Source organism: Gadus morhua, chromosome 8 (assembly GCF_902167405.1).
Source record: "Gadus morhua chromosome 8, gadMor3.0, whole genome shotgun sequence".
NCBI classification, from domain to species: domain Eukaryota; kingdom Metazoa; phylum Chordata; class Actinopteri; order Gadiformes; family Gadidae; genus Gadus; species Gadus morhua.
The window spans coordinates 16,408,792-16,430,984 of NC_044055.1; the positions used below are offsets into that span (position 1 = coordinate 16,408,792).

The 22,193-nt window shown below is 42.9% G+C and overlaps 2 long non-coding RNA genes, 1 pseudogene and 2 gene segments (V, D, J or C); 4 read left to right on the top strand and 1 right to left on the bottom strand.

Moving 5' to 3' along the window:
• The first annotated feature begins 393 nt into the window (after nt 1-393).
• On the top strand, nt 394-1,555 carry LOC115549351 (T cell receptor alpha variable 3-like). The segment is given in 2 exon segments: nt 394-866; nt 1,007-1,555. Coding segments are annotated over 2 exon segments (387 nt in total).
• Nucleotides 1,556-2,691: 1,136 nt separating this feature from the next.
• LOC115549360 (uncharacterized) lies at nt 2,692-3,620 on the bottom strand. The gene is made up of 3 exons (XR_003977751.1): nt 3,528-3,620; nt 3,055-3,216; nt 2,692-2,795 (listed from the first exon to the last, which is right to left on the bottom strand). It is a non-coding gene; the product is annotated as an uncharacterized LOC115549360 (long non-coding RNA).
• LOC115549352 (T cell receptor alpha variable 3-like) lies at nt 2,792-3,583 on the top strand. The segment is given in 3 exon segments: nt 2,792-2,934; nt 3,077-3,353; nt 3,451-3,583. Coding segments are annotated over 3 exon segments (330 nt in total).
• Nucleotides 3,621-3,860: 240 nt separating the features above from the next.
• LOC115549358 (uncharacterized) lies at nt 3,861-5,026 on the top strand. Its single transcript, XR_003977749.1, has 3 exons — nt 3,861-4,227; nt 4,325-4,808; nt 4,934-5,026. It is a non-coding gene; the product is annotated as an uncharacterized LOC115549358 (long non-coding RNA).
• A 6,034-nt stretch (nt 5,027-11,060) lies between these two features.
• Nucleotides 11,061-21,953, top strand: LOC115548664 (uncharacterized; annotated as a pseudogene).
• The last annotated feature ends 240 nt before the right edge of the window (nt 21,954-22,193 follow it).

Here is a 22,193-nt window from a genome sequence, read left to right on the forward strand (position 1 = left end):
TTATCCACCACTAGGGTTCAGTATTATCAAGGAAGTACTGAACTATTTCATCAACATTTGTGCCATTGTGTCTTTAACAGCATGAATAGAGCATGAAGTGTCAAGGTTGAGTTGAGCAAGTAAATCTCCAGTTTCTGTTAACCTGCTAATGCTGACTTCAAAATACAGGACATTTAACCTGATTTGGTGCCAGATTTTCCACGTCAGACTCTGTTAAGCAATGCCCCGATTTTTTCATGGTTCTAATGATTTTTTTTGCAAGAAGGTGTGGGATTTTTTCATCCAATAACCTGGAGTTTTGGGGATTCTCTGAGGACTGGAGAGTATGTAGCGCTTGAGCACAGAAAAGATACAAAGGCCGCAAAAGCAAAGGTGAGATAGATTTCCAAAATGACGGAGTCCATCTCACGCTGCAAAATGGACGCTCAATAATCATATTGTCTCAAAAGAATTAGTCCATGGTTCTTTACTTTTGCTTATGATTACAAACTATTTGTTTAACCAATTTAACCACTTTAGATTATGATCAGTTAATAAAAACCTGAATCTGCAGCAGTGGTCTCCGCCTGCTACGTTTGCAGGCAGTGAAGGTTTCGCACTATGAACTAAGAAGAGCTCCTGCGGCTCCTCTTCCTGAGTCCTCATGGGCTCCGCAGAGCCAGGAAAGTAGAAGGTCTTCTCCTGTCTCATTCAGTCCTTGGTGCCACTCTAGCAGGAGGTGGAGCTTGACAGGCAGAACATCAGAAACAATCTGTCAACACAACATAATTTAGACTCTGGTTGTAGCTGCTCTACAACATCTGATTGGGCTCCAGTACCAGCGATGCAGCTCTTTATGTCATTGGTTTTATTCACTGGGTTTGCTGGTGAGTTCTGCATTAAAACCACAGTCCTGTTTAGGACATTGACCTCAATAAAGGTTTGGTAATTAATATGGATTAACTCTTATTTACAGGATTTTTAACACTGTGGAAGTAACTGACTTTTTGTTTCTTAAAATCTGCAGGTAAAAGTCATCAGCAAACCATCCACTCAATGCAGAACAGAGTCCAGGCTCTACAAGGAGACAACGTGACTCTCTCCTGCAACTATACCTCATCAAACTATTTATTCTGGTATCGCCAGTTCCCCAGCTCACCTCCACAGTTCCTTATTAAGGAATACCAGAAGGCCTTTCGATTTACTTTTAAAAAGGAAGAAGAACGAAACCTGTTCCATCTGGAGATCTCCTCTGCTGTGTTGACAGACTCTGCTCTGTACTACTGTGCTCTGAGGCCCACAGTGACAGGAAACACAGACTCCCTGTACAAAAACCTGCTGAGCACAAAACACACTTCCCTCTCCCCCTGAAACCAGCACACAGACATGACTGACTAAACACGATAACTCATCACAACGGGGAACTCATAATTAATTATCCATTTTCACCATAATCCCGATATCTTATAATTTGTATGCAGTTTTTGCATTTACATTTTCTTGTTTAAAGTATTCACGTTAAAATAGTTTTATTTTATTTGTGTCGAATTTTTGTCTTATTAAATTAATAATTTGATTCTGAAGGTGAGGTCTCACATCCACCCCTAGAGGTCAGTATTATCAAATAGGTGTTTTACTATTTCTTCAACATGTTAGGTCCTTGTGTCTTTAAAAGCTGGTACCATGAAGAGAATGAGTCTCATACTTGAGCTGAACACCAGATGAGATGGAAACCTGGCTGTTGATTATTATTGCTGCACTTCCATCTGGTAAGAGGAAAAGCTCATGTTACACACTGTAATTAATTACTTCGTAATAATAATTGATTATTCAATGTTGTTAAGATCTTATTCTGTTATGTTTTTAAGGGTCCATGTTAATCTAACAAATCGCTTATGTTGACTTTTTCCAGGGCTGATAGCTGGGGACTCCATCGCTCCAGCTAATCCGGAAGTCGGTGGGAAAGAGGAAGCATCTGTAACACTCAGATGCTCCTATGAAACAAGTTCTGAGAGTGTTCTCCTTTACTGGTATAGACATCGTTCTAACCAGGCTCCTCAGTTTATACTCTATAAAGGAGCAAGATCATGGAGCGACCGTCAGCATATTCCTGACACTCGTTATGAGTCCACAACATCCAGAACATCAACTGAACTCACCATAACACAGCTAACCCTTGCCGACACAGCTCTCTACTACTGTGCTCTTTGGAGACACAGTGATATAAAGTGTGGAGGAGCCTTTACATAAACCTGAAGGCAATGATCTCCCTATTCTTCAAAGAGGAGGGAAGTGGTAATACCACCACACCTTTCTATCAGATGGATGGTGGATCTTCATGGTTGATCAGAGACACTGTGGTTGCACCTGCTAATGATCCACTGTAGCATGACTCCCATGAGGAGGGATACAATTAAATAACCATCAGCTGTATGACTGAACACAAACACACTATTTTAAGACAGTCAATGAGGGAGTAAACGTTAAATTGTAAAATTATATTATTAATATTTTTTGAGTTCCATGAGAACGAGAATTTACCCAACCCTTCGGGTAAGGAATTACAACAATAGAAAATGTCTAACTCATTAAACATATAACATTCATATTTTGAGTACACAATTATTTTTTTATCTAAACATTGTATACATGTACATGTAGAGATGGTGACGCCACAGTGATTCTCCTTGACTTTTGAAAGCCAGAGCTTCTGTCGCTCCTCTTCCTGAGTCCTCGTAGTCTCCACAGAGACAGTGAAGTAGAAGGTCTTCTCCTGTCTCATTCAGTCCTTGGTGCCACTCTAGCTGGAGGTGGAGCTTGACAGGCAGCACATCAGAAACAATCTGTCAACAACAGCTTTTAAACTCTTGATTGTTGCTGCATTACAACATCTGCTTGTTTCAGTATTAGCTATGCAGATCTTCATGTTAGTGGTTTTATTCACCGGGTTTATTGGTGAGTACTGCTTTAGAAGCACCGTCCTAATTCAGATATGGACCTCAATATATGTGTAGCACTTCATATGAATTAATTCATATAGCTTTTTCCAGGATCTGTAACACTTTAGTCACTGACCTTTCATTCTTAACATATGCAGGTTATCAGCAATCCATCCACTCAATCCAGGACAGTCCAGTCCAGGCTCTACAAGGAGACGGCGTGACTCTCTCCTGCAACTACTCTTCAGCAACATACTTCTTCTGGTATCGGCAGTACCCCAGCTCACCTCCCAAGTTCCTTATCAAAGAATACATGGAGCTATCTGGATTTACCTTGAAAAAGGACAGTGATAAAAAAATGATGTTCCATCTCGAGATCTCCGCTGCTGAAGTGACAGACTCTGCTCTGTACTACTGTGCTGTATACATTCACAGGTAAGTTGTGGCCACCTGAATTTCTGTAATGCGAAGATTAAAAAGAGATTTGTATCTCCATGGCAACATGTTTACGGATGAACCTTCTGTTTTACAGGTGTTTATAGTGAGGTTCTCACTCCTGTCAAAAAGGAAGAGAACGGTTTAGAAGGTACGACCGTTACTCTGTCTTACAGGCTCTCTAGAGATGCTACTCCTGGCGATGATTTATTCTGGTACCATCAGCAATCAGAGAACCTCCAGAGTTCCTGCTGTACATCTCAGGGCTTGGTATCATCAGGACAGCTGAGTCTCGTGGTTCAGACAAAAGGTTTTCGACTAAACTGACTGAAGAAAGACTGGAGTGGATCTGAAGATCTCCTCTGCTGCAGTGACAGACTCTGCTCTGTACTATTGTGCTCTGTGGCCCACAGTGACAGGAAACACAGACACCCTGTACAAACACCTGCCGAGCGTAAAACACACTTCCCTCTCCCCCTGAATCCAGTGCACAGACATTACTAACTAACCCTAACCCATCAGAACCTCATAATTTGCCCATACTCTGAACATCTTAAAATTGTTCTGCAGGTCAGTAATATCAAGTAGGTGTCGAAGTATTTCATCAATATGTTTGATGTTGGTGTCTTCAACAGCTGGTACCATCTAGAGAATAAGTCCTTACTTGAGCTGAACACCATTCAGTTTCTCCTGTTGCTTTAAACTTGCTGTTGGGAGAAAAGCTCATGTTACACACATATGACATTTTATCTATCACGTCCATTATGTGGAATCTTTCCAGGGCTGATAGCTTGGGACTCCATCTCTCCTGATAAACAGGAAGTCAGTGGAAAAATGGGAGGAAGTGTAACACTCCGATGCTGCTATGATACAGGTGATGAATATGTTATTCTTTACTGGGATTATTGTAACTGGTATAATTTACTAGAGGTCAGTATTATCAACTAATGGTTTAACTATTTCCTCAACAGCCGTGTCACAACGTTATTAATCCAAAGGGGACCAGGTAACCAAGTTACAAATGTAATAGCATGTGTTCACCTAAAGAGGGAGTCACTACAATGGAAAACAACCTACAAGTGGTGCTGGGGTTTGGTTCTCCTTTAAATAAATTAAATCTCAACAATGCACATAGCAAGACCCCCATCCAGTGAGCTGACATCCTTTGGTGGTGGCTTCATAAACGCTAGCAAAGTAAAGGAAAATCAAAATGTGTTTACCCATAGCGAAACTCAGCTTTTGCTGTGATGCCCCCTATTGGTCATGAATGGTAACAGGTCTGCTGGGTATTGGAGAGCCTTGGAGAGATGAGATGATGGGAGGAGCCAGCCACAAAAGGACTTTTGAGTAAAATGTGTTTATGTTTCTCTCTCCTGCTTTACTGGAACTCGCTCTGCTCTCCACTGCCTCACTCCATCATGCTCTTTGCACTCGTGATATGTTTCATTTTATGTGGTAAGATTTTGGTCAAAACAACAAATTACTCCTAATTAGTGCAATTAAATCATCTTTGTCTGAAACATGAATGTATTGTAGGTTTGATTTTCGTTGCAGTGACGGAATCCCATTTTTAATTTCAGGTCCAAGTGTTGAAGACAGTATCAGTCAGCAGAAGGATGTCCAATGTGCTGTTGAGGGTGCTGCTGTGGTGCTCTCATGCAGCTACAACAGCTCTGTAGTCAGTAGTCTCTTATGGTACCGCCAGTACCCCGGCTCACCACCACAGTACCTTATCATGGAATACTCTGGAATCATAACTAATCCAATACCAGGAATGAACATCACACATATCAAACAACAGAGACTTGTGGAGCTACAGATCTCCTCTGTTGCAGTGACAGACTCTGCTCTGTACTACTGTGCTCTGCAGCCCACAGTGACAGGAAACACAGACTCCCTGTACAAAAACCTGCTGAACACAAACACGCGTCCATCTCCCTTAGACCAGAACACAGATATTTCTGACAGAACACATGAACTCATCACAATATTTATTTCCTTTAATCATGCATGTTTACCATTTCTTATTTAAAAATATGAAAATATTTTTACAGTAAGTACTATGTTCATATTATTTTTGAATAATTTGGTTTAAATTGTGGGGTATATTTGTAGCTTTTATCAGCATGGCTCAATAAATTCAGCTTTTATTCTCCCTAAATTGATTCTGAGGGAGCCACTATCCACCACTAGAGGTAAGTATTATCAAGTAGGTGTCTAACTATTTCATCAACATGTTTGGTCATTGTGTAAACAGCTGGAATCACTAAGAGATAAGTCTCATCCTTGAGCTGAACACCAGATAGTTTCTCCCTTTGCTGTACTCCTGCTGTTGAGATGGAAACCTGGCTGTGGATTATTATGGCTGCACTTCTATCTGGTGAGATGAAAACCTCATGTTCCACACTACAAATATGACTGAATCATAAATTATTGTATTATTATTGGTCAATGGATGTTATAGACATTATATTAATTTGTATTCTTTCCGGTTCATGTTAATCTATCACGTCAATTTTGTGGACTCATCCAAGTTCTCACTCTCTCGCTGGGTAACTCTTTAAAGACTCTTGTCCTTAAAGCCTGTGCAATGCCTTTCATCATTGATCTTGATTGATTAATTCATTGATCTACATCTTCTGTTCTTCCCCAGAGTGTAAAGGAGAAGACTGTGTGACCCAGCCCAGAGAGGATGTAATTTCTACTGAAGGACTCACAGTTAGTCTCCGCTGTACATTTAAGACAATGAGCACTAATGCGTATGTGTTCTGGTACAAACAACAAGTCAATGACCTCCCCAGGTTCATGCTACGACGCTTTACAATTGGAGAAGGAAATAATGCTGCAGAGTTCCACAAAGACCGATTTGATGCCCAAATCCAAAACACATCAGTTCCTCTGAGGATCCAGAACCTGCAGCTGTCTGACTCTGCTCTGTCAGACAGCTGCAGTGTGCTCTGAAGCCCACAGTGACAGGAAACACAGACTCCATGCACAAAACTCAATTCCCTCTCCCCCTTAAACCATCACACAGACATTACTGTTTAAACACATCGGTACTCCTCTGTGGCATTTTCCCCACACACCAAACATCTTACAATCTTTCTGATGTTCATTCTCTTTCTGTAGTTCATTCTCTTTCCATAATATTGGGAATTTTAGGGTTGAAATTGGTTAATATATGTGGGTCATTTCAATCATTGGTTATTGTTTCAGACATTTATCCTTGTGTGTTCTTCATGGTCCATGTCAATGTAACATATTTTTTATTTAGACTTTTTCCAGGTCTGATGCTGGGAACTCCACCTGTCCTAATAAACAGAAAGTCAGAGGAAAAGAGGGAGCATCTGTAACACTCAAATGCATATACAGGCTCTACAATGTGCATCTTCGCTGGTACAGACTTCAGCCTAGCTAAGCTCCTCACTTTATACTCGTTAAAGGAGCAAGGTCAATGAGTACTGAACAGAATAGTCGAGACCGTTGTTTTCAGTCCACAACATCCAGAACATCAACTGAACTCACCATACGTTTTTTGATTTCATGTTTTACGTGTGAATGATACACTGTAGCAGTACTCCCATGAGTAGGGCATCTCAGTGAGATATCCATCAGCCATCCCACTAAACAAAAATACACTCTGCTAAGACAGTCACTGAGGGAGACAACGTTAAATTAAAACCTTTTTCAATCTAGAAGAATGTCCCAAGCACTCTGGTCAAAACTAACAGCAATCTAACATTCATCCAATCAGTTTCCATAATATAATCATATTTTTAACACAAAGCGATCTTTATTTGACATGAATACATGTAGAGATGGTGTCACCACAGTGGTTCTACTTGACCTTTGAAACTAGAACTCACATTCACCTGCCGCTCCTCTTCCTGGGTCCTCATGGTCTCCACAGAGCCAGTAAAGTAGAAGGTCTTCTCCTGTCTCATTCAGTCCTTGGTGCCACTCTAGCAGGAGGTGGAGCTTGACAGGCAGCACATCAGAAACAATCTGTCAACACAACAGCTTCTAGACTCTTGATTGTTGCTGCTTGACAACATCTGCTTGTTCCAGTATTAGCTATGCAGATCTTCATGTTAGTGGTTTTATTCACTGGGTTTACTGGTGAGTTCTGCTTTAGAAGCACCGTCCTAATTCAGATATTGACCTCAATATTTGTTTAGCACTTCATATGAATTAATTCACATTGCTTTTTCCAGGATCTTTAACACTGTCGTAGTCACTGACCTTTCATTCTTAACATATGCAGGTGACAGTTATCAGCAATCCATCAACTCAATCCAGGACAGTCCAGTCCAGGCTCTACAAGGAGACGGCGTGACTCTCTCCTGCAACTACTCTTCAGCAACATACTTCTTCTGGTATCGGCAGCAGTGGCGGCTGGTGGTTTTTAAAGTGAGGGAGGAAGGACTGCGCGCTTGGTTGCCATTGGCCTGCTTGCACTGTTGGTGTATGGTGGCATAAGAATGTGAGACTCAAGTTGTTTCAGGGTGTTTTGGTGAACTACAAAATAGCAGGCAGGGAGTTATGTGAACAAAATGTATACAAAGCCACCAGTGGCATCACTGTAATTTGCAAAGCATATTAGTCAAATCAGGCCTACTATTGATTTGTAAAAGTAAATAAAAAAATCTGGGCCTATCATTGGGCCTATTTTTGCCCTCACTGACTGTAGTTATTTAGCTATGTTTATTTTCAGTAACAATTGTTTTAAGAAAAGACTCAAGAACCAAAGTGATGCCATTTAAAATACATCATGCTCTGAATCATTCACTAACATCCTTTCCACAATATCAAACAGAGCGGTCAGAGTAACAAACTAGTAAAAGAACAACAAGAACATAGAGTAACAAAGTAACAAACTAGTAAAAGAACAACAAGAACATTATTTCAAAACTATTTACATGGGCTGTAAGCCTAACTATTCAGATTGAGGGACTTCATTTATAGATCAGGTCAATCCTCCTTGCTGTTTGAGTTGCGAAGACATCAGTGACCTGGTCATACCAAACTGGATCTTTTTTAAGTGATTTCAGCATTTTCTTTTCAATCGAAATAATGGCCAGATTTGTTAACCTCTCCTGCCCCATTGCATTCCGTGTGTACGTTTTAATTCGTTTCAGGCAGGAAAAACTTCGCTCAGCTCCTGCAGAGGTGGCACCAATTGTAGCAATCAGAGACATAAGTTTGTACAGCTGTGGCATCGCTCCATCAAGGCCGCTGGATTTCATGAAGGCCAGCGCATCACAAAGTTTTCGTGTGGAATTTATCTCTTTGTTTCTAAAGAAATGGTGAAGTTCAATTTTTAATTTGTCTGCATCAAAGAAGTGGCCATATGTCTCCATCAAATTCGCCAGTGCCTGCGTGGGAAATGAGACTTTGAAAGATTCAAATTTAGCCTCATCCAAAAGCTCAGAGAAGCCCAAACGATCGAGGTGTTGGAAGCGCTGGGTGATTTGGGTGAGCATGCTGTCGTGGATGGCATCATAAAGCGCTCTGTATGCCTGACGGGGATTTAGCAGCCTTCTTTTTGACCTGTGAGATACATCAGGGTCTTCTGTTTGAGTGGCAGCCCTGGTGTAAATCTTGTCGAAGACACTCTCTACTTTCAGTTCGTCAATTATTTGTAGGAGGTTTTCAATGCGCCGTTTGCAGAAAGCGATATCCATTGACTTGTGCTGTAAGATGTCAAAGACCACGTCAGTGTGTGCAAACAACTGCTCAAATGTGAAGAGAAAAAACACAAATTCAAACTCTTCCATCTTACACCTCAAACCATCAGCCAAACGAATAGTCTCGTCGTCCATCGTTGGACGCACAATAATATTCTCGAAGATGTTGTGTAGTTCGTCATAATTAGAAGCAACCGTATTCACTACTCGGGAGGAGAAGTTCCAGCGAGTCGGAGCGTTCCGGGGCAGCCGAGCGCACCTGAATTCCTCGAGTAAAGCTACCCTCTTGCTTGACTTTGAGAAAAAAGAAGTGAAGCCACCCAAGTGAGCAAAGAAGTACTTTGCTTGGGGAATGGCCTTAACACCCTGACTTAAAACCAGGTTTAAGCGATGTGCATAGCAGTGGACAAATGTTGCACAGGGAGCCACATCTCTCACCTTAGCCTGCAGGCCATTCAAATGCGAGGCCATGACCGCGGCACCATCATAGGTTTGGGCGACAAGTTTATCCTTGAAATTGAAACCTGACAACTCAGCCTGCACGAATTCGAACAATGACTTAGCATCTCGACCATCGGACACATCAAAAAAGCCTAAGAAGCGTTCCTGAATTGTACCATAGTCATCAACATAGCGCAAGATGACAGACAGCTGTGAATGACAACTTATGTCTGTGGTCTCGTCGATTTGCCAAGAAAAGAATGGTGTCCTGTTAAGTTCCTTTTTAATCTCTGTTTTAATCGAACTGTGAATGGCTGCGATTAAATCGTTTTGGATTGTTTTTGACGTGCCTGTGAAGACAGTCGAGCTTTCCATATGTTCTGCCAGAACGCGGTCATACTGAGCTATCACCTCCACAAGCTCCCTGTAATTTCCCTTGTTGTTAGAATTTTCCCCTTCGTCATGCCCCCTAAATGACAACTCTTGCATGCCCAGGTAAGCCGTTGCATCTAACAGACGTTTCACCACCTCCCTATTGCCACGCACTTTAGCATTGTGCTGTTGGATTTGCAGCCGCACACCCTCATCTACAACCTGATCTATAGGCATGGTGCCTAGCAAGGAAAGTCTGATAGCAGCACCAACGTGATCTTGACACTTGTCGTGGCGTTTGGTTGCCCTATCAAGATTTTTCACATCAGTGAAACCATGAACAGCCCACGTTGGAGATTTGCTATTATTCATAAGCAAACAAGGCCAGCAAAAAAGTCGATTGCTTGTAATGCTACCAGTAAGCCATGCGTACCTAGCAAACCATGTGGCACTCACAACACTGACGTTGCCATTACTTCTTGTGACCTTGATTTTGGGAAGTGGTCTACCCCTTTCTTTGGTCGCTAACTTAGCACTGTACGTGAATGAATGGAATGATTTTTGTAACAAGACATTAACAATGTCCTCCGTTTCCAATGTTTCCATTGTGCATTTCGGATCGCGCTATCGCAGATTTCACTTGCTCTGCGTCTGCAGTGAGCACCGCGGCAATGCAGACCGGGTTTGTTATCGACAGCGTTGCCAGATTGGGCAGATTTCCCGCCCAATGATCATTTTTCCAGCCTAACATGGTTAAAAGTAGCCCAATTGGGTGGGAAATCTGACCAATCTGGCAACACTGCTCAACATCCAGGGATCCTGCTTATTGGTTCATAGCGCAGACGGATAGATTTTTGCGCGAATCAGACCCCTTAAGGTCCCACCCACTCAGAGGAGGATTTTCCTCCTCTCTCCCATTGAAACCCATGTTATCCACCGGCCGCCAGTACTTTCGGGGAAATGAATGGGAGTCAACGGAGGCGAACGGAGGCCGTTCCTCCCTGAAGTAATTGGCGATAGGCGATAGGGGGTGCTAATGTCCCTTTACCCAGGGAAACGAACATTATATATTCAAAGGCAATAAAGTAGTCATATTTAAGGGCATTAATTCATTACAATAGTCTGGGCAATCTACATTTTTTATTCTCAACAATGTTAGGGAGGATCTTCCTCCCTCTCCTCAATGGAGAAGCCTCCACTGATCGGCAGTACCCTAGCTCACATCCCCAGTTCCTTATCAAAGATTACATGGAGCTATCTCGATTTACCTTGAGAAAGGACAGTGATAAAAAAATGTTCCATCTGGAGATCTCCGCTGCTGCCGTGACAGACTCTGCTCTGTACTACTGTGCTGTGGAGCCCACAGTGACAGGAAACACAGACTCCCTGTACAAAAACCTGACAAGGAACTTGAAGAGCATTTGTCATTACCTTAAACTGTGGTTCAGGGGAGGCGCATCTGGAGAGGTGAATTCACCAGGAGCCTAGTGAATAAACAGTATTTTACAACAGAGATACAGAGCTATCATGTTGAGCTCCAGGGTTCCCATGGTGTTTGAAATTATGTCAGTCCTCTTTTCAAGTCACAGCCCACCAGAAATTCTAAAGATTAAAGGGAACTTGTATAGCCATGGCAACATGTTTACATATTAACCTTATCTTTACAGGTGTCTACAGTGGACCTCACTCCTGTCAAGCAGAAAGAGAACAGATCAGTCGGTACAAGTGTTTCTCTGTCCTACACGCTCTCTAAAATTGCTACAGGGAGCGATTATTTCTTCTGGTACCGTCAGTATCCTGTAGAACCTCCACAGTTCCTGCTGTACATCTCAGGGCTTTCAACAGGACAGCTGAGTCTCTTGGTTCAGACAAATGGTTTTCCACTGAACTGACTGAAGAGAAGACTGGAGTGGATCTGAAGATCTCCTCTGTTGCAGTGACAGACTCTGCTCTGTACTACTGTGCTCTGAGGCCCACAGTGACAGGAAACACACACTCCTTGTACAAAAACCTGCTGAGCACAAAACACTCTACCATCTCCCCGAGACCCGATCAATGACATTTCTGACATAACACATGACTTCATCGCCATATTTATTTCCTGATTAATTATACATGTTTACCATTTTTCAATTTTATTATTATTTGTAACATTTTCAGTAACTTCACTTGCTTTATTATTTTTAATGATTTGGTTTGAATAGTGTGTTATATTTGTAGCTTTTATCCGCATGGCTCATTCAATTAAAAACCATCTATGTTTCAACAGTTACACTCCTTAAAGTGAACATGAAGGTGAGTTCTCTTATCCACCCCTAGAGGTCAGTATTATCAAGTAGGCGTTTTACTATTTCATCAACATGTTTGGTCATTGTGTCTTTTAGAGCTGGTACCATGAAGAGATTAAGTCTCATACTTGAGCTGAACGCCAGATCCTGTTTCTCCTGTTTCTCTAGGCCTGCTGTTGAGATGGAAATCTGGCAGTGTATTATTATGGCCGCACTTCTATCTGCTAAGATGAAAACCTCATGCTTAACACTCCATGCATGACTGAATCATCGGGATTGGATGTTTTAGATATTTTATTCCGATGTGTTTTTCATGTATTTTTTAATGTTCATGTTATTTTTATTAACTTTCATTTCATAAAATGTATTTTAAAGGTTAATCTAACGCATTATTTTTGTGGACTTGTTCAAGGGCTGGTAGCTGGGGACTCCATCTCTCCTGATAAACAGAAGGTCAGTGGGAAAGAGGGAGCATCTGTAACACTCAGATGCACTTATGAAACAAGCTCTGACTATGTTGACCTTTAATGGTACAGACAACGTTCTAACCAGGCTCCTCAGTTTATGCTCTATAAAGGAGCAAGATCATGGAGGGACAGTCAGAATATTCCTGACATACGTAATGAGTCCACAACATTTAGAACATCAACTGAACTCACCATAACCCAGCTAACCCTAGCAGACACAGCTCTCTACTACTGTCTTAAGATCACAGTGTTATAAATTGTGGAGGAGCCTTTACATAAACCTGACGGCAATAATCCCACAACACCTTTCTATCAGATGGGTGGTGGATCTTCATGGTTTATCAGAGACATTGTGGTTGCACCTGCTAATGATCCACAGTAGCAGGACTCAAATGCATGAATCTGACTGAATTATAACTTTCTGATTTATAGGAAAAAAATGGATAATGAACCTTGTGGTTGAGATGCTGTTGCAGAAATGATGAAGAGGAGGGGCCAGTGATGCAATGTCCTTCTGCATCAGAGTATAAATAATCTTCCTCTCTCTCTTCCCCTCCCACTGTAAACATGGAACACTGGCTGACTAGCATCCTGGTTCTCACTCTCTGGCTGGGTATCACTTTAAATAATCTTGTTGACTCTCCTCCCTTTATCGATATCATTGATTCATTCATTAATCCACATCTTCTGTTCTCCCCCAGAGTGTAAAGGAGAAGACAGAGTGATCCAGGCAGGAGAAGATGTCCTTTCCACTGAAGGATTCACCATTAGTCTTTTCTGTAGATTTGAGACTGACACTAGTCCCAGTTTGTTCTTGTACAAACAATAAATCAATGACTTCCCCAGGTTCATGCTACAACGCTCTACATATGTAAGTGGACTTAATTATGCAGAGTTCCACAAAGACAGATTTGATGCCAAAGTCCAAAACAGTTCCTCTGAGGATCCAGAACCTGCAGCTGTCTGACTCTGCTCTGTACTACTGTGTTGTATATCCATAGCAACATGTTTACAGATTAACCTGTGACAGGAAACACAGACTCCCTGTACAAAAACATGCTGAGCACAAACGCACTCCTATCTTCCCTGAGACCAGTACACAGACATGACTAATATGGAAGCATATACTAAACACATCTCAATACAATTCATTTCTGTATTGGTACATTTTGATTGTTATTCCAATTCAATGCTTTAAAGTCTGTCGGTTTTTCCCCTGACATTTTAAGTATTCATATTTAGATATCACTCTCTGTGATATATAATTTTGTTTGGCAGGCAATTTCTCCATTTGACCTTCACAACCATGTGTTCCCAATAATCAAGCTCCTTCAAACTCTTCTTTATGCGAATCTTCTTGTGCATTTGTTACTTTTCATTTCTCATTAATTTGCTAACCAATATGTTCAATGTTACTCTTCTTGTGGTGATTCAGAAGGTGAGATTTCTTATCCACCACTAGGGTTCAGTATTATCAAGGAAGTACTGAACTATTTCATCAACATTTGTGCCATTGTGTCTTTAACAGCACGAATAGAGCATGAAGTGTCAAGGTTGAGTTGAACAAGTAAATCTCCAGTTTCTGTTAACCTGCTAATGCTGACTTCAAAATACAGGACATTTAACCTGATTTGGTGCCATATTTTCCACGTCAGACTCTGTTAAGCAATGCCCCGATTTTTTCATGGTTCTAATGATTTTTTTTGCAAGAAGGTGTGGGATTTTTTCATCCAATAACCTGGAGTTTTGGGGATTCTCTGAGGACTGGAGAGTATGTAGCGCTTGAGCACAGAAAAGATACAAAGGCCGCAAAAGCAAAGGTGAGATAGATTTCCAAAATGACGGAGTCCATCTCACGCTGCAATGTGGACGCTCAATAATCATATTGTCTCAAAAGAATTAGTCCATGGTTCTTTACTTTTGCTTATGATTACAAACTATTTGTTTAACCAATTTAACCACTTTAGATTATGATCAGTTAATAAAAACCTGAATCTGCAGCAGTGGGCTCCGCCTGCTACGTTTGCAGGCAGTGAAGGTTTCGCACTATGAACTAAGAAGAGCCCCTGCGGCTCCTCTTCCTGAGTCCTCATGGGCTCCGCAGAGCCAGTAAAGTAGAAGGTCTTCTCCTGTCTCATTCAGTCCTTGGTGCCTGTTACCAGGATGAGCCTTGCGGCAGTGGAAGGATTGGAGGCAGTGGTGGGATTGGCGAGGCCGTTGGCCTGAATTTATTCAGGCACAAAAAAATGGTCCGTATGGAGGCAAAAATGAATGAACAAAAACCGAAATCAATAATTCAAAATAACTCAACATCTAAACATTCAATAATCCAAAAAACCGTCTTCCCCTCGGCACTAATGAAGCCCTTGGCTGGCCTAAGGGCCAGGTGTTGTCACCAGCTCACCTCAGAACCTTCTGCTCTTCTGTTAGTTGGTCAGCCATGTCTGTTTGCGCAGGTAGTGCTCTTCCAGCCAGTTCCTCTTCCTGCTGGTGACGTGCATCGCCCTCTTTGGCCGGCTTGGCTCTTGGTCCCATCTTCCACACTGCCCCCTGTTGAGGCGCTCCGGTTTCTTCTGACACCAATTGTTACCCACCTTACCCCAGACCTATTCGTCAAAAACCTATCCTTACCCTCTACTTCCCTGACACCTTAAATATTCCCCAAGTACCCCAACCCACCCCTCTCCTCGCACACACTTGGTCTCGCCCGTCTGACGTCACCCCCACACCGCACAAATGTTCTTCCGGACTTCACGTCGGGTCCTCCCGCAGCCCCCGGCACCCGGAAGCCAGCGCAACCGTAACGTGAGTGTTTTTACGTTGTCCGTGTTTGTACCGTGTCCCCTGACCGGCTTCCTCATAACGCATGTTTTTTTTGTGTTGCAGGTGGCGTCATGAACGTGTTGGAATGATCTGTGTGTGTTTAAATAAAAGGGTACTTGTAAATCCCGGTGTCAGTCCTGTTTTTGTCCATTGCCTGTGGTAACGGGCAGCCGCACCGTTACAGTGCCACTCTAGCAGGAGGTGGAGCTTGAAAGGCAGCACATCAGAAACAATCAACACAACATAATTTAGACTCTGGTTGTAGCTGCTCTAAAACATCTGATTGGGCTCCAGTACCAGCGATGCAGCTCTTTATGTCATTGGTTTTATTCACTGGGTTTGCTGGTGAGTTCTGCATTAAAACCACAGTCCTGTTTAGGACTTTGACCTCAATAAAGGTTTGGTAATTAATATGGATTAACTCTTATTTACAGGATTTTTAACACTGTGGAAGTAACTGACTTTTTGTTTCTTAAAATCTGCAGGTAAAAGTCATCAGCAAACCATCCACTCAATGCAGAACAGAGTCCAGGCTCTACAAGGAGACAACGTGACTCTCTCCTGCAACTATACCTCATCAAACAATTTATTCTGGTATCGCCAGTTCCCCAGCTCACCTCCACAGTTCCTTATTAAGGAATACCAGAAGGCCTTTCGATTTACTTTTAAAAAGGAAGAAGAACGAAACATGTTCCATCTGGAGATCTCCTCTGCTGTGTTGACAGACTCTGCTCTGTACTACTGTGCTCTGCAGCACACAGTGACAGGAAACACACACTCCCTGTACAAAAACCTGCTGAGCACAAAACTCTCTTCCATCTCCCCCTGAGAACAGTACACAGACATTAATGACAAAATACATCAACTCATCACAAGATTTATTTCCTAATTAATTATCCAAGTTCCCTGTTTCCCATTTACAAAATATTTACACATTCTGCAGTTCATTATATAGCCATGTTATTTGGAATATTGTGGTTTTAATAGTGTGGTGGTTCATTTGTAGAGTTTATTTTCTTCTTCCTTAAAGGGGACATATTATGAAAACAACACTTTTACTTGGATTTGGGGTGTTGTTTTGCGGGGGCCAGGTTGTTCGTTCAGCAGTCTGACAGCCTGTGGATAGAAGCTTTTGGTCAGTCTGCTGGACCTGGAGCGGATGGAACGGTATCTCCGTCCAGAGGGCAGTCGCTGGAAGAGATGGTGCGCTGGGTGGACCTGGTCCTTTAGGATGTTGTTCACCCGGCGTAGGCAGCGGGAGGTGAAGACTGTGGAGATCTCGGGGAGGCTCTTCCCAATGATCCTCCCCGCAGCCTTGACCACTCTGTGGAGGGCCTCCTTTTCGGCCCTGGTGCAGCTGGAGAACCACACCAGTAGTTCGTAGGTGAGCATGCTCTCTACTGCGCAGTGATAGAAGTTGACCATCAGTCCCTGTGGAAGTTTTGCCCTTTTTAGTTACCGAAGGTAGAAGAGGCGTTGTTGTGCCTTACCAACAAAAGAGGTGATGTTGGTCCTCCTGGACAGATCGTCGGCCACAGTCACGCCCAGAAACTTGAAGTTGGACACCCTCTCTACCTCCTCCCCTCCGATTAGGAGTGGAGACTGGCTGAGGTGTCTGGCCCTGCGGTAATCGATGATCACTTCCTTGGTCTTAGTGGTGTTGAGAACCAGGTTGTGATCACCGCACCACTCTACCAGTCTCTCGGCCTCCCTCCTGTATGAGGTCTCATCATTTCCTGTGATGAGGCCAAGTACTGTTGTGTCGTCAGCAAATTTCACTATGAGGTTAGATGGAGAAGAGGAGCAGCAGTCGTGAGTGTAAAGTGTGTAGAGAAGTGGGCTGAGCACGCAACCCTGGGGGGCCCGGTGTTCATGGGCAGGGTGGGGGAGACGTGCTTGCCAATGCTGACATGTTGTGTGCGGTGTGTTAGAAAGTCCAAAATCCAATTGCATAAAGTGGTGTTCAGGCCAAGTTTGTGTAGTTTGCTGTGTAGCTTGTTAGGCAGGATAGTGTTGAAGGCTGAACTAAAGTCAACAAAAAGGAGTCTCCCATATGTGTTCCTGTGCTCAAGATGTTCTAGTAGAGTGTGTAACACAATGGCAATGGCATCCTCTGTTGACCTGTTCTTCGGTACGCAAACTGATTCTGATCTAATGATGGCGGCTTTAATGTGTTTCATGACTAGTTTCTCAAAGCATTTTGCGACGATAGGGGTGAGTGCCACAGGCCTGTAGTTGTTCAGACCTGCAACATTCGGTTTCTTGGGAACCAGGACTATTGTTGCTGCCTTGAGACATCGTGGGACCCAGGATAAGGCCAGAGACAGGTTAAAGATGGTAGTGAGAACTGGTGCTAGTTCAGCCGCACAGTCCTTGAGCACCCGTCCCTGGACTCCATCTGGGCCTGCTGCCTTCCTGATGTTGATGTTGCGTAGGATGAGTCTGACCTCATGAGTGCTCAGGACTAGGGTGGAGCCGTCAGAGGGGAGAGGGGGCGACACCGGGTCCTTGTTGTTCCTGTCAAAACGTGCGTAAAAGATGTTTAACTCCCCCGCTAGGGGGGCGCTGCTGTTGACAGGGCGGGATGTTCTTCCCTTGTAGTCCGTTATTGCCCTGACGCCCTCCCACACCTGCCGGGGGCATGAGGCGCTGTTGAACTGAGCTTCAATGTGGGTCATGTATGCTTGCTTGGCAGAACTGATGCCTTTCTTCAGGTCGGATCTCGCCGCGCTGTATGCATTGGTGTCGCCGGTTCTGTACGCTGCATTCCTGGCTCGTAGTAAGGATTTTACTTTAGGTGTCATCCAGGGTTTAACGTTTGGGAAGACACAGAATTGTTTCCAGGATGTAACAATATCCACACAAAAAATGATGTAGTCAAGGACTGAGACAAGATAATTATTCAGAGACCTACGTGTCAACACACCCAGTCCACTGAAAATGTCCCAGTCTGTGGAGCTGAAGCAGTCCTGGAGCCTAGGGGTGGCGTCCTCAGGCCAAATCCTGACAGACCTGACTTCGGGCCTACTGGCTCTGATTTTGGGTGTGTGCCAGGGGTGCAGGAGGAGCGAAACATGATCAGAGAGACCTAGGTGGGGGTACGCCTGGGTTCTGTATGCATGGGCTATGTTGGTATAAACCTGATCAGGTGCGTTGCTCCCTCTGGTAGCGCATTTTACATTACTGTGGAAAGAATGAAGTACAGACTTTAAGTCGGCGTGATTAAAATCCCCCGCCACAATAAAGACACTGTCGGGATGTGCCACCAGGCTTTTGTTTACGATGTCCTGTAGCCTAGCTAGTGCCAGCTTAGCATTGGCGTCGGGTGGAATGTAAACAGCACAGATGAAAACAGAAGAGATTTCTCTTGGTAAAAACAGTCTGCATTGGAGCAACAAAAATTCCACGTCAGGGCAACAATGTTTGCTAACAACTGTGACATTGGTACACCACGAGTCATTGGTATAGATACACAGACCTATAGTAGATATATCTATAGTAGAAGGTCTTCTCCTGTCTCATTCAGTCCTTGGTGCCACTCTAGCAGGAGGTGGAGCTGGAAAGACAGCACATCAGAAAAAATCTGTCAACACAAACTTTTAGACTCTTGATTGATGCTACTCTATATGATTGGCATATCCACTATCAACTATGCAGCTCGTCATGTTAGTGGTTTTATTCACTCGGTTTACTTGCGAGTTCTACTTTAGAAGCACTATCCTATCCTGATCAAGTACCTCAAAACATGTTTAGCAGTTCATATGAATGAGATCAATACACTAACATTACATGCATAACACATCCACTCATCACAACAATGAACTCCTAATTAATGATACATTTTCACCTTAATCCAGATAAATTCACATTTGTCTGCCGTTTTTGGCTTTACGTTATCTTATTTGGAATATTCACGTTAAATTTGTATATTTTATTTGTGTCATATATATGCATGTCTCATTAAGTGTGAAGGGGAGTTTCATATCCAACACTAGATGTCAGTACTATCAAGTAGGTGTTGAACTATTTAGTCAACATGTTTGGTCATTGTTTCTTTAACAGCTTGTACCATGATGAGAATAAGTCTCACACTTAAGCTGAACACCAGGTGGTTTCTCCTGTTGCTGTAGACCTGCTGTTGAGATGGAAACCTGGCTGTAGATTATTATTGCTGCTTCTATCTGGTGAGATGAAGGACTCATGCCGCACACTACCTGTATGACCGAATCATGATGATTGGATGTTTTTTATATTTTATTCTGAAGTATTTGTGTATGTTAATTTTTATTTGAATTAACTTCATTTGCATAAAATGCATTTTGAATGTTTATCTAACACATTATTGTTGTGGACTTGTTCAAGGGCTGATAGCTGGGGACTCCCCCTCTCCTGATAAACAGGAAATCAGTGGGAAAGAGGGAGCATCTGTAACACTCAGATGCTCCTATGAAACAAGCTTTAAGAATGTGGACCTTTACTGGTACAGACATCGTTCTAACCAGGCTCCTCAGTTTATACTCTATATAAAGGAGCAAGATCAGAGAGCGACAGTCAGCATATTCCTGACACTCGTTATGAGTCCACGACATCCAGAACATCAACTGAACTCACCATAACCCAGCTAACTTGACAGGCAGCACATCAGCAACAATCTGTCAACACAACAGCTTTTAGACTCTTGATTGTTGCTGCTTTACAACATCTGCTTGTTCCAGTATTAGCAATGCAGCTCTTCATGTTAGTGGTTTTGCTCACTGGGTTTACTGGGGAGTTCTGCTTTAGGAGCAATGCCCAAATTCAGATATGGACCTCAATATTTGTTTAGCACTTCATATGAATTAATTCACATTGCTCTTTCCAGGATCTTTGACACTGTAGTAGTCACTGACCTTTCATTCTTAACGTATGCAGGGGACCTTTATCAGCAAACAATCTCAATCCAGGACAGAGTCCAGGCTCTACAGGGAAACAACGTGACTCTCTCCTGCAGCTACTCGTCAGCAACATACCTCTTATGGTATCGGCAGTACCCCAGCTCACCTCCCCAGTTCCTTATCAAAGAACACATGGAGCTATCTGGAATTACTTTGAAGAACGAGAGTGAAGACACATGTTCCAGCTGGAGATCTCCGCTGCTGCAGTGACAGACTCTGCTCTGTACTACTGTGCTGTGGAGCCCAAAGTGACAGCGAACACAGACTCCATGTACAAAAACCTGACAAGGAACTCGAACAGCATTTGTCATTGCTTTCAACTGTGGTTAAGGGGAGGGGCATCTAGAGAGGTAAATTCACACCAGGAGTCTAGTGAAGAAACAGTATGTTACAACAAGGATACAGAGGTAGCATGTTGAGCTCCAGGGTTCCCATGGTGTTTGAAATGATGTCAGTCCTCTTTCTACTTGTAGTTTGCATGATAGCAGGTAAGTCCACCAGAAATTCCGTTGAGTAAAGAGTTAATGAAACATGTATCTCCATGGCAACATGTTTACATATTAACCTTATCTTTACAGGTGTTTATAGTGTGGACCTCACTCTTGTCAAGCAGAAAGAGAACAGTTTAGGCAGTACAACTGTTACTCTGTCCCACAGGCTCCATAAAGAAATTGCAGGGGGCGATGATTTCTTCTGGTACCGTCAGTATCCTGGAGAACCTCCACAGTTCCTGCTGTCCATCTCAGGGCTTGGTTTCAACAAGACAGCTGAGTCTCTTGGTTCAGACAAAAGGTTTTCTATTGAACTGATTGAGAAGACTGGAGTGGATCTGACGATCTCTTCTGCTGCAGTGACAGACTCTGCTCTGTACTACTGTGCTCTGAGGCCCACAGTGACAGGAAACATAGACTCGCTGTACAAAAACCTCACAGCTATTCAATCACAAGATTAAAGAGTGGTGCCGTGGAATCTCCCCATCTTATTTGAAACAGAAAGGTTAGTCATGTATTTCATGATAAAGAAAACTGTTGATTTCTCATATTGATTCAATTTTGGGTACAGAAGAAGGAAGTCGTGGTCTTCTGTCATTTTGTGATAAACATTAAGGTGGAGATGCCCTAACATAAAATATGAAGGGGAGGATCACTTTCCTACTGCATCAGAGATGATTTTCCTCTCTCTCTTCCCCTCCCACTGTAAACATGGAGCACTGGCTGAGTAATATCCTGGTTTTCACTCTCTGGCTGGGTAACTCTTTTAAGACTTCTGTTGACCCCTTCTCTCATCATTGATCTAAATTAATTTATTAATTAATCTACATCTTCTGTTCATCCCCAGAGTATGAAGGAGAAGAAAGAGTGATTTTGACCGGAGAAGTTGTCATTGCCACCCAAGGACTCAGAGATAGTCTTGGATGTACATTTGAGACCATTGGAAAAAGTCCCTCTATTTTCTGGTACAAACAACAACTCAATGACCTCCCCAGGTTCATGCTACAAAGCTCTACGCATGGAAGTGGAATTAATACTGCAGAGTTCCACAAAGACCGATTTGATGCCCAAATCCAAAACACATCAGTTCCTCTGAGCATCCACAACCTGCAGCTGTCTGACTCTGCTCTGTACTACTGTGCTCTGAAGCCCACAGTGACCGGAAACGGACTCCCTGTACAAAAACCTGCTGAGCACAAAACACACTTCCCTCCCTCCCTGAGAACAGTACACAAACATTATGCATAAAACACATCAACTCATCACAACAGTGATCTCTTAATTAATGATCAATTTTCACCATATTCCATATATGTAAACAATTGTCTGCAGGTTTT